The sequence below is a fragment of the Ostrinia nubilalis genome, chromosome 7 (assembly GCF_963855985.1).
Source record: "Ostrinia nubilalis chromosome 7, ilOstNubi1.1, whole genome shotgun sequence".
In the NCBI taxonomy this organism is placed as follows: domain Eukaryota; kingdom Metazoa; phylum Arthropoda; class Insecta; order Lepidoptera; family Crambidae; genus Ostrinia; species Ostrinia nubilalis.
Window position 1 is genome coordinate 156,182 of NC_087094.1, and position 14,132 is coordinate 170,313.

Sequence of the window (14,132 nt, forward strand, 5' to 3'; positions counted from 1 at the left end):
TTTTGCCCGCAGCAGGCGCGGTTGTATGCGGGTCCCGCGGCACCGGCGGGCGACTAGTAGAATGCCGCACGAAAACCGCCCCATCGGCGGGCGATCATTTTGTACCAGTGATTTAGCGCGTAAGTTCTTAGAATAACCGCTCCCGTGAGTTTTGAAATAAAACCGCAATTCCGCAACCGCCGCGGGCGCGGGTGAAAATCGCGTCTTGAGTTCTTAGCCTTAGTCGTGTCGCTAGCCGCGGGCGCTGACGTCACGTCGCGCGGCAGGCGGACCCACCACGACAGTGAAGGTGTAGTGCGTGTGCGGGCGCAGGCCGGTGACGTTGTAGGCGGCGGCGCGCGTGTGGTGCGTGCGCAGCGCGTGCGGCGCGGCCAGGTACTGCAGCTCGTAGTCGCGGGCGCTGACGTCACTCACCACGACGGTGAAGGTGTAGTGCGTGTGCGGGCGCAGGCCGGTGACGTTGTAGGCGGCGGCGCGCGTGTGGTGCGTGCGCAGCGCGTGCGGCGCGGCCAGGTACTGCAGCTCGTAGTCGCGGGCGCTGACGTCACTCACCACGACGGTGAAGGTGTAGTGCGTGTGCGGGCGCAGGCCGGTGACGTTGTAGGCGGCGGCGCGCGTGTGGTGCGTGCGCAGCGCGTGCGGCGCGGCCAGGTACTGCAGCTCGTAGTCGCGGGCGCTGACGTCACTCACCACGACGGTGAAGGTGTAGTGCGTGTGCGGGCGCAGGCCGGTGACGTTGTAGGCGGCGGCGCGCGTGTGGTGCGTGCGCAGCGCGTGCGGCGCGGCCAGGTACTGCAGCTCGTAGTCGCGGGCGCTGACGTCACTCACCACGACGGTGAAGGTGTAGTGCGTGTGCGGGCGCAGGCCGGTGACGTTGTAGGCGGCGGCGCGCGTGTGGTGCGTGCGCAGCGCGTGCGGCGCGGCCAGGTACTGCAGCTCGTAGTCGCGGGCGCTGACGTCACTCACCACGACGGTGAAGGTGTAGTGCGTGTGCGGGCGCAGGCCGGTGACGTTGTAGGCGGCGGCGCGCGTGTGGTGCGTGCGCAGCGCGTGCGGCGCGGCCAGGTACTGCAGCTCGTAGTCGCGGGCGCTGACGTCACTCACCACGACGGTGAAGGTGTAGTGCGTGTGCGGGCGCAGGCCGGTGACGTTGTAGGCGGCGGCGCGCGTGTGGTGCGTGCGCAGCGCGTGCGGCGCGGCCAGGTACTGCAGCTCGTAGTCGCGGGCGCTGACGTCACTCACCACGACGGTGAAGGTGTAGTGCGTGTGCGGGCGCAGGCCGGTGACGTTGTAGGCGGCGGCGCGCGTGTGGTGCGTGCGCAGCGCGTGCGGCGCGGCCAGGTACTGCAGCTCGTAGTCGCGGGCGCTGACGTCACTCACCACGACGGTGAAGGTGTAGTGCGTGTGCGGGCGCAGGCCGGTGACGTTGTAGGCGGCGGCGCGCGTGTGGTGCGTGCGCAGCGCGTGCGGCGCGGCCAGGTACTGCAGCTCGTAGTCGCGGGCGCTGACGTCACTCACCACGACGGTGAAGGTGTAGTGCGTGTGCGGGCGCAGGCCGGTGACGTTGTAGGCGGCGGCGCGCGTGTGGTGCGTGCGCAGCGCGTGCGGCGCGGCCAGGTACTGCAGCTCGTAGTCGCGGGCGCTGACGTCACTCACCACGACGGTGAAGGTGTAGTGCGTGTGCGGGCGCAGGCCGGTGACGTTGTAGGCGGCGGCGCGCGTGTGGTGCGTGCGCAGCGCGTGCGGCGCGGCCAGGTACTGCAGCTCGTAGTCGCGGGCGCTGACGTCACTCACCACGACGGTGAAGGTGTAGTGCGTGTGCGGGCGCAGGCCGGTGACGTTGTAGGCGGCGGCGCGCGTGTGGTGCGTGCGCAGCGCGTGCGGCGCGGCCAGGTACTGCAGCTCGTAGTCGCGGGCGCTGACGTCACTCACCACGACGGTGAAGGTGTAGTGCGTGTGCGGGCGCAGGCCGGTGACGTTGTAGGCGGCGGCGCGCGTGTGGTGCGTGCGCAGCGCGTGCGGCGCGGCCAGGTACTGCAGCTCGTAGTCGCGGGCGCTGACGTCACTCACCACGACGGTGAAGGTGTAGTGCGTGTGCGGGCGCAGGCCGGTGACGTTGTAGGCGGCGGCGCGCGTGTGGTGCGTGCGCAGCGCGTGCGGCGCGGCCAGGTACTGCAGCTCGTAGTCGCGGGCGCTGACGTCACTCACCACGACGGTGAAGGTGTAGTGCGTGTGCGGGCGCAGGCCGGTGACGTTGTAGGCGGCGGCGCGCGTGTGGTGCGTGCGCAGCGCGTGCGGCGCGGCCAGGTACTGCAGCTCGTAGTCGCGGGCGCTGACGTCACTCACCACGACGGTGAAGGTGTAGTGCGTGTGCGGGCGCAGGCCGGTGACGTTGTAGGCGGCGGCGCGCGTGTGGTGCGTGCGCAGCGCGTGCGGCGCGGCCAGGTACTGCAGCTCGTAGTCGCGCACGTCGCCGGCCGGCGCGCCCCACGCCAGCCCCACCGCGCGCGCTGACACCCACGTCGCGTTCAGCCACGGGATCGGCCGTGGGACTGCAAACACAGATACGCATCCGTCACGACCGTTTCGATCGACAGAAACTCAGACGTAACATAAAAAACACCCAAAATACTGTTACTTGTTAGGACATTTATTTTGTTTACCTATATTCTCAATGGTTCCCAAATTGAGTAGGTACCTTTAAATAAAGTCAGAGGTTTCGTTAAAAAAAAAAAAACAATGTACAAAAAAATACATTAAATATCAACAAAATATTAATCTAAAGCTTACTGTAAAAAATACAGGGTGGTAGGGAACAAGCGATATTAAAAATTGTTTTCGTATTATCTTGTTGTGTGTTAAAAAAGTTATTCTTATCAATAATATGGTGTAGTAGAATAAAAAAATACATCTAATGCAAAAATGCAGCGCAACGCTGCAGCACGTAGCACTGTAGCAGTGGCACTCACACAGGCGCGCCTGGCGCTGCACGGGGTGCGAGGTGACGTTGTGCGAGACGGTCCACATGGTGACGTTGTAGAGGCGGCCCGGCACCAGCCCCGCGAACACCACCTGCCGCGGCGCCGCGCCCGCCCCGCGCTCCACCGTGCGCGTGTCCCCCGCCCCGCCTGCCCCAACCGCCACCCCGCCCGCGTCGCCGTCCAGCCGGAACCGGTACGAGTCGAACTGCGACGCCGACTCGGGCGTCGGCGTGTACGTCACTTTCTGCGAACACGTGCGAAACTTATACTGACAAAAAGACATCATCCACTCCACTGTGCGTCGAGTATTTGAGATCTAAAAGTCATCGACTATTCATACATTTTTTGTTCAAAATCAAAAGTGTCGGCCAATAAAAAAAAAGTGCTGTATTATGACAGAATACGTCCGCCTTAGCATTTGGTTACTATGGCACCAAAGCTGTAGCACCACTGTGCGTCGAGTATTTGAGATCTAAAGTTCATCGACGATTCATACATTTTTTGTTCAAAATCAAAAATGTCGGCCAATAAAAAAAAGTGCTGTATTCTGACAGAATACGTCCGCCTTAGCATTTGTTACTATGACACCAAAGCTGTAGCACCACTGTTTGATTTTTTGTTTGTTTGTCTGTTTTATTTTTTGGCCGGCACTTTTCATTTTGGACCAAAATGGATGATGTCCTTTAAGACTTTTAAGAGTATATGAAGTCTGTTCGCCGAGAGTTGATAAAAAAAATGAAATATCAGAGGTTCTAAACTCATTATAAATTGCGGCCCGCTAATTATTTTCGTCGATATAATGAAAAAGTTGGTAGATTATCATTATTATCTCTTTTAAATTTACGGGAATTATTCCGGTTAGGGCATACGTGGGGATACGGATCAAACACGTGGCGTCCATATGTTGGATAAAAAGTATTTCATTATTATCAAGTGGCTTATAGTGTATCCCGATGTTGGGCAAAGCCCTACCCACTGTCATACCATTCATTTCGGTCTAATGTAAAATAAATCTATTCCGTTTCACACATTGCGGCCCGCCGGCCGGGACGCTTGACGACAGCTGCGTGGCTCGTATCATGGTACTCAGTGCGCGTTGTGACAAACGACGCCCGCCATACAGAATGCGATAATTAAGCGACAGTCGCTATTGCAAGACATTTCATAATATTTATCAACTCTCGGCACACAGACTTTACTATAAACGGTAAATAAGAGACTTGAAATTTTGGAATATACATATTTGTATGAACTGTATTATGTATGTGACTTTGTTGGTGTACCTAATAAATAAATATACAAAAAAAATACAATAAGAATACGTACAAGAACCGCAGGCGTGTTGTCTTCGTCTCCCTCGCCCGCGTCGGATTCCGTCACGATGGTCATTTCAGATTGAATCAACGGACCTGCACATAAAGGTTTATGTCAACTCGCCCGCCCGCAAGTTTACGATCGGCGGCCCGGGTAGGCCTGTTCATCTCCGCGAGTTTACATCGAAAACAAAACACGCACGATGGCCCACCTACAGGATACTATTCGACAAGAATATGAAGATGTGGAAGATGGAGATACTAAAATACTTGTAATACCTACATTTACCCATGTTCGCAAAATAAATATATTTGATTTGATTTGATTTGATTTGATTTGACAAGGCCTCACATACGAGCGAACATTGACTCACGCACGCGTATTCTTGTGTATGATGGAAGAAAATAAAGAAAATGGTGTACTTAATACTGTGCAGTATTTAACTGCCTAAATAATAATAAAAACACAGAATGTACTTGTTTAAGTTGCCTCAAGACACTGAGAGGTAAATAAGTAGTTAATATTATTTATGATAATTCATGCTAAATCATGTATTTCCTCCGCTATTTTCCGCAGTTTGGCACCTCACGTCACATCATTTTACCGAAGTCAGCCCTATAGCTTCGGCGCAGTGCCGATCACTGACGTTTGTCAACAAAATGGTGCTTGACTCTTGAGACAGGCTAAATTAAACCATATTGTTAATGACATTGAGCATACATTTTTAGTAAAACTTCTGTACGTAGTACTTGTTATTATTCTGTGGCCCGGGCCCGTACTCACGCGTGCGCGTCTCCATGGTGAAGAGGTCGGAGGCGAGGCGGTGCGAGTGCGCGGCGATGGTGACGGTGTAGGCGCGGCCCGGCCGCAGCCCGTCCACCAGCGCGCGCGCCGAGCGCTGCCCGCCCGCCGCCGACACGTTGCGCGCGCCCTCCTCCCTGCGCCGAGAGAATACAATAGAATACCTTTATTCAGCATTAACATTTATACAGGGTGGAATTTTGTAATGCCACCTGGAGGGAAAGTACTCTTAATACAGTAGATAGAAAATTTTACTCAAAGGAAACATTCGTTTATTTTAAAAAAAAAATAAATAGAAATGCATTCAAAGATTTTCAAAAATTTGCTTGTCATACCCAGGAATCGAACCAACTAAAATCTGTTAAAAATTACACCCTGTATTTTTATTGCATCGATCGTTAGGGTGAGGTATAAGGATGAAATCTCTCTAACAAACTTGATTTAACAAGTGAAAGGAAAACCATGAAATCTTACATTATTTTAACTATTAACAGAAAATTGTATGGCATGGTAGAGAATTTTCGAAAAATTTTTGGAAATCTTTGAATGCAGTTCTATTTATTTAAAAAAATAAAGGAATGTTTTCTTTGAGTAGAATTTTCTATCTGCATTATTAAGAGTACTTTTCCTCCAGGTGGCATTACAAAATTCCACCCTGTATTCATACATGTACAGAGGTTAAATTACTGAGCCATGCCGAAAAGGCGCCCGCTCAGCGAAAACGTGACATGACACAAGTCGTCAAGTCACGAAGCTGGTTTTCAGCGGGTACCAACATGGGGGTTACTATTCGACGCCAGTTATGCGCCCTTTTGACAGTGACGGTTCATCGATAAAATTCGTGTCGATTCATAACACATCCTGGCAAAAAAAAAAAAAAAAAAAAAAGGCCATATCATATTGCGTTACGTAATCCTACTAATATTATAAAGGCGAAAGTGTGTGTGGATGTTTGTTACTCTTTCACGCAAAAAACTACTGAACGGATTTGGTTGAAACTTTACAGTATTATTATTCGTAACCCAGATTAACATATAAGCTATAATTTATGCCAATCTGTGAGACTAAATTTCACGCGGGTGAAGCCGCAGGCAAAAGCTAGTAAATAATAATGATCAAAACAGGCGAAAAACTACTGACGATTTTGGTGAAACTTTACAGTATTATTGTTTATAACCCAGAATAACATAAGGCTATAATTTATGATGATCTGTAACAAACTAAATTTCACGCGGGTGAAATCGCGGGCAAAAGCTAGTTGATTAATAAATCGAAGCGTGTTTTGGATCTGAATCGGAGCGCTCACCGGTCCTCGCCGGGGGCGGCGTCGGAGCGCCACCAGCGCAGCTCGTAGCGCTCCACGCGGCCCTGCGGGCGCGGCCACTCCAGCGTCATGTTGCGCGTGTCCACCAGCTGCGCCACGTTCGACACCGGGCTGGGGCCTGCACCACGTAGCGTTATACCATCGTTAAAATATATCATTCATATCGCTAACAGCGGGCGGCGTGTACTAAGGGAAATAAATAATAAAAAAAGAATGTCCATAGCAAAAAAAAACCGATGAAGAATAATACTGAATTTTCTGTGATAGTCGCTGAAAAGTTTGTGGTAACCGTGTTAATAACATTTGTAATAAATTGCATAGTAAATTTCAATGTCCAAATTGACACACGAACAGACACGTGACACAGAACTGTAATGTTTTAGTTAGGTATTATGAATTAATGAGTTGGAACTAGAATCTTGTGTTGATCACTTGGTTTCCCTGCGCTACACCAACACTTAGGCCCAGAACAGACGGTGAAACGCAACTGCAATGAAACTGCAATTTTCTGATGATTCTGATGAATGAAACTGAAACTTTCAAACTGGTCGCGTCATGTGTGGTCTCTCAACGTACGCTATGGCAGAAACTTAGATGCAACTCAAAAGTAACTAGCAGTTGCAGTTTCGTTGCAGTTGCGTTTCACCGTCTGTTCTGGGCCTTAGGCTACACACACGTACGATGTACCTATTGTGATTACTGGTCTGTCAGTCAAGATATAGAGTTAAAGTTAAAATGTGTTTAGGTATTCCTCTTCATGAATGACACGAACAAGATAAAGTTTTCAGTGTCAGCAAAAGGTGTACTCACGCACGACGTGGTGCGTCTCGAGCGGGCGGCCGCTGGGCACGCTGTCGTCGCCGGCGGCGTCGCTGAGCGTGTCCAGACGCACCACGTAGTCCTCGCCCGGCGCCAGCCCGGCCAGCTCGGCGCTGCCGGCGGTGGCGGGCAGCGGCGCCAGCGCCAGCCAGGCGGCGGCGTCGGCGGCGCGGTACTGCAGCAGGAAGGCGCCCAGCGCGCCGCCCGCCGGGCCCTCCCAGCGCGCGCGCAGCGCGTTGGACGACGCGCGCTCCACGTGCAGCGACGCGGGCGGCAGCGGGCCTGCGGGGGACGGACGTTAGAAGTCGTCGCGAACGATTGCGAGTCGGAAACGAAACGGGGGCGGTACTCACGGACGGGCTTGAGGAGCGTGTGCCACTCGCTGCGCAGCCCGTGGCTCACGGCCGCCACCTGCACCTCGTACACGGCGCCCGGCGTCAGCTGCTCCAGCGTCGCGTTCGTCTCCGTGGTCTCCAGCTGCGGACGAAGCGTCCAGTCAGCGTTGGTCTTCAGTGTGTATTTTTTTTTATTTATTTATTTATTAGGTACACCAACAAAGTCACATACATATTACAGTTCATACATTTTTATTTATTTATTTATTTTATTCGGAAAGCCAACAGCAATACAATACAAATAATGGGACCTTAAATTATGTATCTGCTTAGCCATTTATAGGTAATCGCAAATGGAAGTTAAGATGCAAATAGACCATATGCCATAACAGACATTTATAGAATTTACAAATGAAAACTTAACAGTCAACAGTAATTTTTAAGCGCCGCTGGAGTGGGAGTCGAAAAAGTTTGAATTGAATAATTTATTTATAGTAGTGGGTTTCGTTCGAAATAATTCTAGATCACTATAATTTTTTGATATATCGTCAAAGCATTTACTCGCACGAATAAAAAAAGAGTTGAGGCGATAATTTGTGTTAACTTTGGGAATTGCTAGCGGTTGAGTACGTCTTACTGGTAGTTAGGCTATAAACCTTATATTGAAAGAATTGTAAATTTAAGCAGGTACTTAGTGAAAAACAGTTTTTATGTTTTCCTCTTCAAAAATAATGTTTCTTTTGTTTTTATTAACTGTATAGAATCGCACGTTTGGCACGTCTTGTGCTTTAATATCTTTGTTTTTTCTATCTGTGCCTTTTCACTTTTGTTAGTAGATACAGTGGGTTTATAGTGCGCTCCGTGATAGAATCTTATCAATTATTTTGGATGGTAAATGTATGGACTTATCACGTTAAATCGATAAAATCGCGCGGTTGCATCGTTTCGCGGCGCGCATTCTAGACCCACAGTCCTCTTGTGGATAACGGTGTTGGTTGTATAATTACTTAAATGTTTACATAAGGTTTTAATTGTAATTCTTATTGTACAACTGTTTGTTTTCCTTAATAAAATAAAATAAAATAAAAATAAAAATAGTTTTCTTGGAACCCAGATATCTATGCCCAGATAGGTATGCGGTGCATCGTGTCAGCGGGGCGTACTGACCGTGCGGTAGTCGGCGGCGGCGAGCGGGCGCGGGCGCGGGCGCGGGCGCGCCGCCCAGCGCAGGCGGTAGGCGTCCTGGCGCGAGTTGACGTCGGAGCGCCAGGCGAGGCGCAGGCGCGTGTCCTCGGGCTCCGCGGACACCACCACGGGCGCCAGCGGCCGCGTCGTCACGCTCACCGAGCTCTCGTTGGACTCCACGCCGTGCGACACCGCCGCCACCTGGAAGCGAAGGAGCCCGGCGCGTCAGTTATCCAACCCCAATTAAATGTATTTAGTTCTCCCCTACTGAACACCCTAAAAAAAAACGTTATTGAGTAAATTGTTTAATTGGACGCGGGATTATTCGTCGAGGTTAGAAAAATCCACTCACCTACCATGTTCTCATCAATTCTCGGCACCTGGTTATGACATTTCTATTTATTTTAATCACAATTTTATATTTTGTTTTTATAATTTCTATTCAATTTAATCACAATTTTATGATATGTTATTTTTTTATTATTGCAAAAACCAATAGCTAATTTGTTACGTGGCTGGTGGACGTGGCAAATGTCAACTTGACAAGTGACATTATTTTTTTTTTAATTGTTTTTTTTTTCTCTGTCTGTAAATTTGACATGTGTATGTAATGATTATTAATAATATTGTTATGTTTTAATTTGGAATGATGTATTTTGTTATTATTGAATTTTTAATTTTTTGAATGACTAATTTATGGTTTTATTATTATTATTTTTTCTTCTAATTTCTTTCTTTGTTTTGTATAGCGCTGCAAAAGGCACCCACTGAAAATCAGTGTCTTGGCAGTCACACTGTCAAGATATTACTGAGTGGGTGACCTTTTTTGGCAACTTAGTTATTTTTTATTTTTTTTGTGTATGTCTATGTTGCCTGAATTTGTTGTTGCCAAAATAAAGTTATTTTCTTTCTTTCTTTCTTTATCATCGTGAGGCACCGACGATCGAGCCGTCGGCCGGGCGCGCACGTACGGTGATGGTGTAGTTGCGGCCGGGCAGCAGCGCGTCGAGCGTGACGTTGGCGGCGGGCGCGGCCAGCGAGGAGCTGTCGTCGCGCGCGGGCCCGGCCTCGTGGTAGGACACGCGGAACTCGTCCTGCGCGCTGCCCGGCGCCGGCGCCCACCACAGCCGCACGCCCTCGCCGCCCTCCACGCGCCGCCAGCCCACGTCCACCACCGGCAGCGGCTCTGTGGGAGAGGCACACTTGAGCGGGCGTTCCACGAAGTAGAGATGGGTTATACTAGGTAAATTTGATACTAGGTGCACCTATTCCTAGTATTTATTAATACTCGATCCAAATACCTATTCCACCTAGTACGTAGTAATTTAGCATACTTGACGCGACTAGTGCGGACTAATATGACTTTAAAATACATTTTTTTTTTAAAGATACAACCGTAGTATGAATAATGCAATTTAAAATTGAATAATAATTCAAAATCAAAAATCAAAATCAAAAAATATTTATTCAGTTTAGACCACAAGTGGCACTTATGAACGTCAATAGAAAATAATAAAAAAATAAAAGGTAGCCCTTATGGGGCACTTTACATGTCTCCTTATCTTTTGGGCCCTACCAGCGCTTCGAGACAAACATATGGCAAGTGCTGAGAAGAAACGCCGGAACAAACAAAAATTTCCCTCTTCATACTTCAACAGGCTTAGGACTGTCAACTTAAAAGTTGGCGTATTTAAAAGATATCAATTTCAGAAAAATATTTACATATTTTTTCTTATTTACATGAATATGGTTTGACTACGTTTGTGTGCGTTTGCTTCGTCGCGCTCAAATTTGTTTGGTCAGACAGAGACGGAGTGAATCTCTACGTTCGCACATAAGCTTAGCGAGAAATACTAGGTGCGCGTAATACACGACTACGGATTACGCAATAATAACCTCTATTACTATAGGAATAGGGTCGGAAATCGTGTAATTTATAAAATACTAGGTGGATCAAGTATTTAAAAAATTGGAATAGGTGCCGCCTAGTACAGTAAAATACCTAGTGACTGGATCTGTTCTAGTAAATACGTCTCATCTCTACCACGAAGGGCTGAGGTCAAAAGATGCATTCGTTAGCAAACAATACACAAGCGAAGGAGCGTCTGCGACTCACTGAGCGTGAAGTCGGCGCTGGCGGGCCACGAGGTGACCTTGCCGGACATGGTCTTGACGGTGACGGTGTAGTGCGCGCCCGGCTCCAGCGCGTCGAAGTCGGCGAAGGGCGGCGCGTCGCGCGCTCGCAGCTGCGGCGCCAGGCGCCGGCCCAGCGCGCCGCCGCCCGCGCCCGCCGCGGCGCTCACGCTAATCTGGTACTTCTCGAACTCGCTGCAACGTTTTTAAGTATTGCATGAGTAGATATAGTATAGTGTAGTAATTAGCAGGAAACACAATGAATGCTCGGACTGGGTGGCGCCATCTTGCTGTAACTTTAATAATCTTCAAAAATCTATTAAATTCCATACAAAAAACACCCAGTTACTACTATGGTAACGGTTGAAGTAGGCTGGTGCAACTGAGCCCGAAAAACTAAGGACGAGAACTATTGCCGACAAACTGTAATGCAGTTTGGCAAGTGTATCTTTATATTTGATGTGTATCCTTTTGTGAACAATAAATAAATAAAAAATAAAAAAACAAGTTCACGGCGTGACACGGTGAAGCCGAACGAGACGCGAGTGCACGGCGAGAGACAAAATAAAAAATCAAAATCAAAATTTTCTTTATTTGTTTAGACTAATTAAATTAGTACTTGCAAATCGTCAAATGCTTCTAAGGAGCCTACACATGTCTCATTCTTTTTTTGCCCTACCAGCGCTTCGAGACAAACATTTGGCGAGTGCTGAGAAGAAGCGCCGCAACAAACTCAGTCACCGCTGTCTGCCGGTTTAAAAATATAAAAAAGTAGGAAGTTACAATACATTCAGAAGCAAGTCACTTACCACCCGCACCCGTTGATAGAACGTGGCCTTTAAGACGCCCATCTAGCACGAGACCGCGTGGCAGTTTTGAATATATCTCTTTAGTGCCGTGCTAATTTCTAGGTTAATCGCGACACACACGGACACCGACCTCTCCTCGAGCGGCGGCAGCCAGACGACGCGGAAGGAGGTCTCGGAGCGCGTGGCGGGCGGCACGGTGACGTTGCGCGGCCGCAGCGGCACGGTGCGGTACTGCGCCGTGGTGGGCGCGGAGATCTCGGGCTCGGACACGGTCTGCACGCTGATGTTGTAGGCGCGGCCCGGCACCAGCCCCTTGAAGGCGGCCTGCGCGGGCCCCGGCGGCTCGCCCTCCTTCTCCACGTACTGCTCGCTGTCGCGCGCGTCCGGCGGCACGATCGACACCTGCGCACAAGTCAAAGTCAAAGTCAAAATTTCTTTATTTGTTTAGACTAATAAATAGTTCTTACAAATCGTCATTTTGCTCTTAAGGAGCCTCTACATGTCTCATAATCCTTTTACCCTACCAGCGCTTCGAGACCAACAAGCATACATCTCTCAGGGAGGGCCCCCAATATTGTAATCGCAGCACAGACTGCTATTTTTCATGAAATTCCCTTGTATCTTTCTGTGCAGATTACAATATCAGGAGACTAACTTTTAGTAATCAGTGTTATCGATCAATACGAATAAGATCGAAGTAGTTTCTTAAAAGATTTTCGTAGATATTGATAACTCGGATGGATACATTAGAAAATATGAACTATGCCATTATGTCAGGGAGAAATCGTTATGTAGAATTAGAAACTGTACAAACATACATTATGAACACAATATAATAATTCATAAAGTTATTACTACGAGTTACGTAAGAGTTATAAACGTGTAACATACAGCACGATGACAAGCGTAAGCAACACTCACGACCGCGCCACGAGCCTCTGTCCGAGGGTGAAGTGGAACTAGTTTATAGTAGTCTAGATAAAGAGAATCAAAGACACATTGTATGAATATTGGGGTCAAAAAGCGAATACAGACTTCACCGGGCATCTGGCATCCTGACAAGGGTGACCGACAACACCAGTTCCCCGTGCGAGCGCGGACAGAGGCGGCGGGGCGGCGGGGCGGGCGGGGCGGGGCACTGACCTTGTAGTGTGTGTAGGCGCCGGGCGGGTAGGGCGGCTGCCACAGCACCAGCAGCGTGGTCTCGTTGCGGAACCACACGATGAACTTGCCCGGCGTGTTGGGCCCTGCGCACGCGCACACGTCACACACGACACATGCTAATACCGGTCATATGACACCTTCGATCGACTGGTACATTTTATTAATTGACAAAAACCTTTTTAATTTTCTCAATACGTATTTTCTACTGTATCAAATTTATTTATTTATTTATTTATATTAGTAAATTGAATCGATTACGCATGATGTCATGTACCAAACACATTTATTAAGCGCGTAGAAATCAGACGTTCATTATTTTGTCTAAATGTATTTTAAAAAAACTAAGTAGCTTAATTATTTTGGACGTGAAATTTCTACGCAGACAATCTAAGGATGATAGAACGAAAGAAAGATAATAAATCAAAATAAAATCTTCCTGTAAATTTAATTTAAGTAAATGACGAGTTCAGTCTTTGTGCTCACTAGTTGGCGCCACTGGCGAACTTACTCCACAGTGGCGCCAATTGGCGGAAGGACGCGCACAAGTGGCCCTCATTGACATGCGCGCGGTATGTATAGTGATGCGACCTCACGGTCTCATCTCGAGGACGCTCCACTGTTACATAGCTAGCAGAACAGTGTAACGTCTCTAACGAGCAATGTTGTAGTAAAATGCTCTTCACGTGCATTAGTTGTCAAATAAAACATACAATTTATGATAAGCATGAAACAAGAGATAAAATGAATCTTTAATTAATAATATTTATTGCAGACAAATAAATAACAACAAAAAAAACTATGAAGTAACTTATATAAAACGTAATAATTAGGTTTTTTGTAATGTAAACGCATTTACAGCAAGGTTTTTATTTATAAGAACTTCTAACAATCGCGAAAAATTAAGTAAATATAACTGAACCAAAGCAATAACCACTAATTGGGCTCGATTAAGGAATTAACGAGGTGTGGAATTGAAATAATTAGATGTTTTAACTACTTATATTGTTTTATAGAATTGTAGAACAACGGTATGATTAATTATAAGCAATTTAAACGAAATTGTATTGTATGTATAACGAAAATAAAAAACATATGAAAGCTAAACGATCCAAGTGATCGAGTATAGAGGATAGCTTGTAAGGATGAGTTCACAGTAGGCGGGCGCTGCGGCGCGCAACGGGGCGGGGCTTACACAGGCTCTCCGGAATAGCCTCACAATGGTACACTCGTCAACACCACGTGTGTAGGGCCTATTTCAAGGTAATTC

General features: G+C 48.4%; 1 protein-coding gene across 2 annotated transcripts in view; it reads right to left on the minus strand.

Annotated features, from left to right (window-relative positions):
• LOC135073027 (tyrosine-protein phosphatase 10D) overlaps window positions 1-14,132 on the minus strand; it is a 32,053-nt gene that overhangs the window by 12,144 nt on the left and 5,777 nt on the right. Inside the window, exons 5-16 of one of the 2 annotated variants that reach the window (XM_063967025.1) lie at window positions 12,845-12,948; window positions 11,832-12,103; window positions 10,876-11,087; window positions 9,731-9,945; window positions 8,742-8,960; window positions 7,593-7,716; window positions 7,231-7,521; window positions 6,403-6,538; window positions 5,079-5,233; window positions 4,308-4,390; window positions 2,970-3,225; window positions 415-2,552 (exon numbers count right to left, since the gene is read on the minus strand). In XM_063967025.1, the coding sequence (XP_063823095.1) occupies window positions 415-2,552; window positions 2,970-3,225; window positions 4,308-4,390; window positions 5,079-5,233; window positions 6,403-6,538; window positions 7,231-7,521; window positions 7,593-7,716; window positions 8,742-8,960; window positions 9,731-9,945; window positions 10,876-11,087; window positions 11,832-12,103; window positions 12,845-12,948 (4,205 nt within the window). Of the gene's footprint in view, window positions 1-276; window positions 2,553-2,969; window positions 3,226-4,307; window positions 4,391-5,078; window positions 5,234-6,402; window positions 6,539-7,230; window positions 7,522-7,592; window positions 7,717-8,741; window positions 8,961-9,730; window positions 9,946-10,875; window positions 11,088-11,831; window positions 12,104-12,844; window positions 12,949-14,132 lie in introns of both variants that reach the window. The other variant, XM_063967024.1, reaches the window with a different exon arrangement.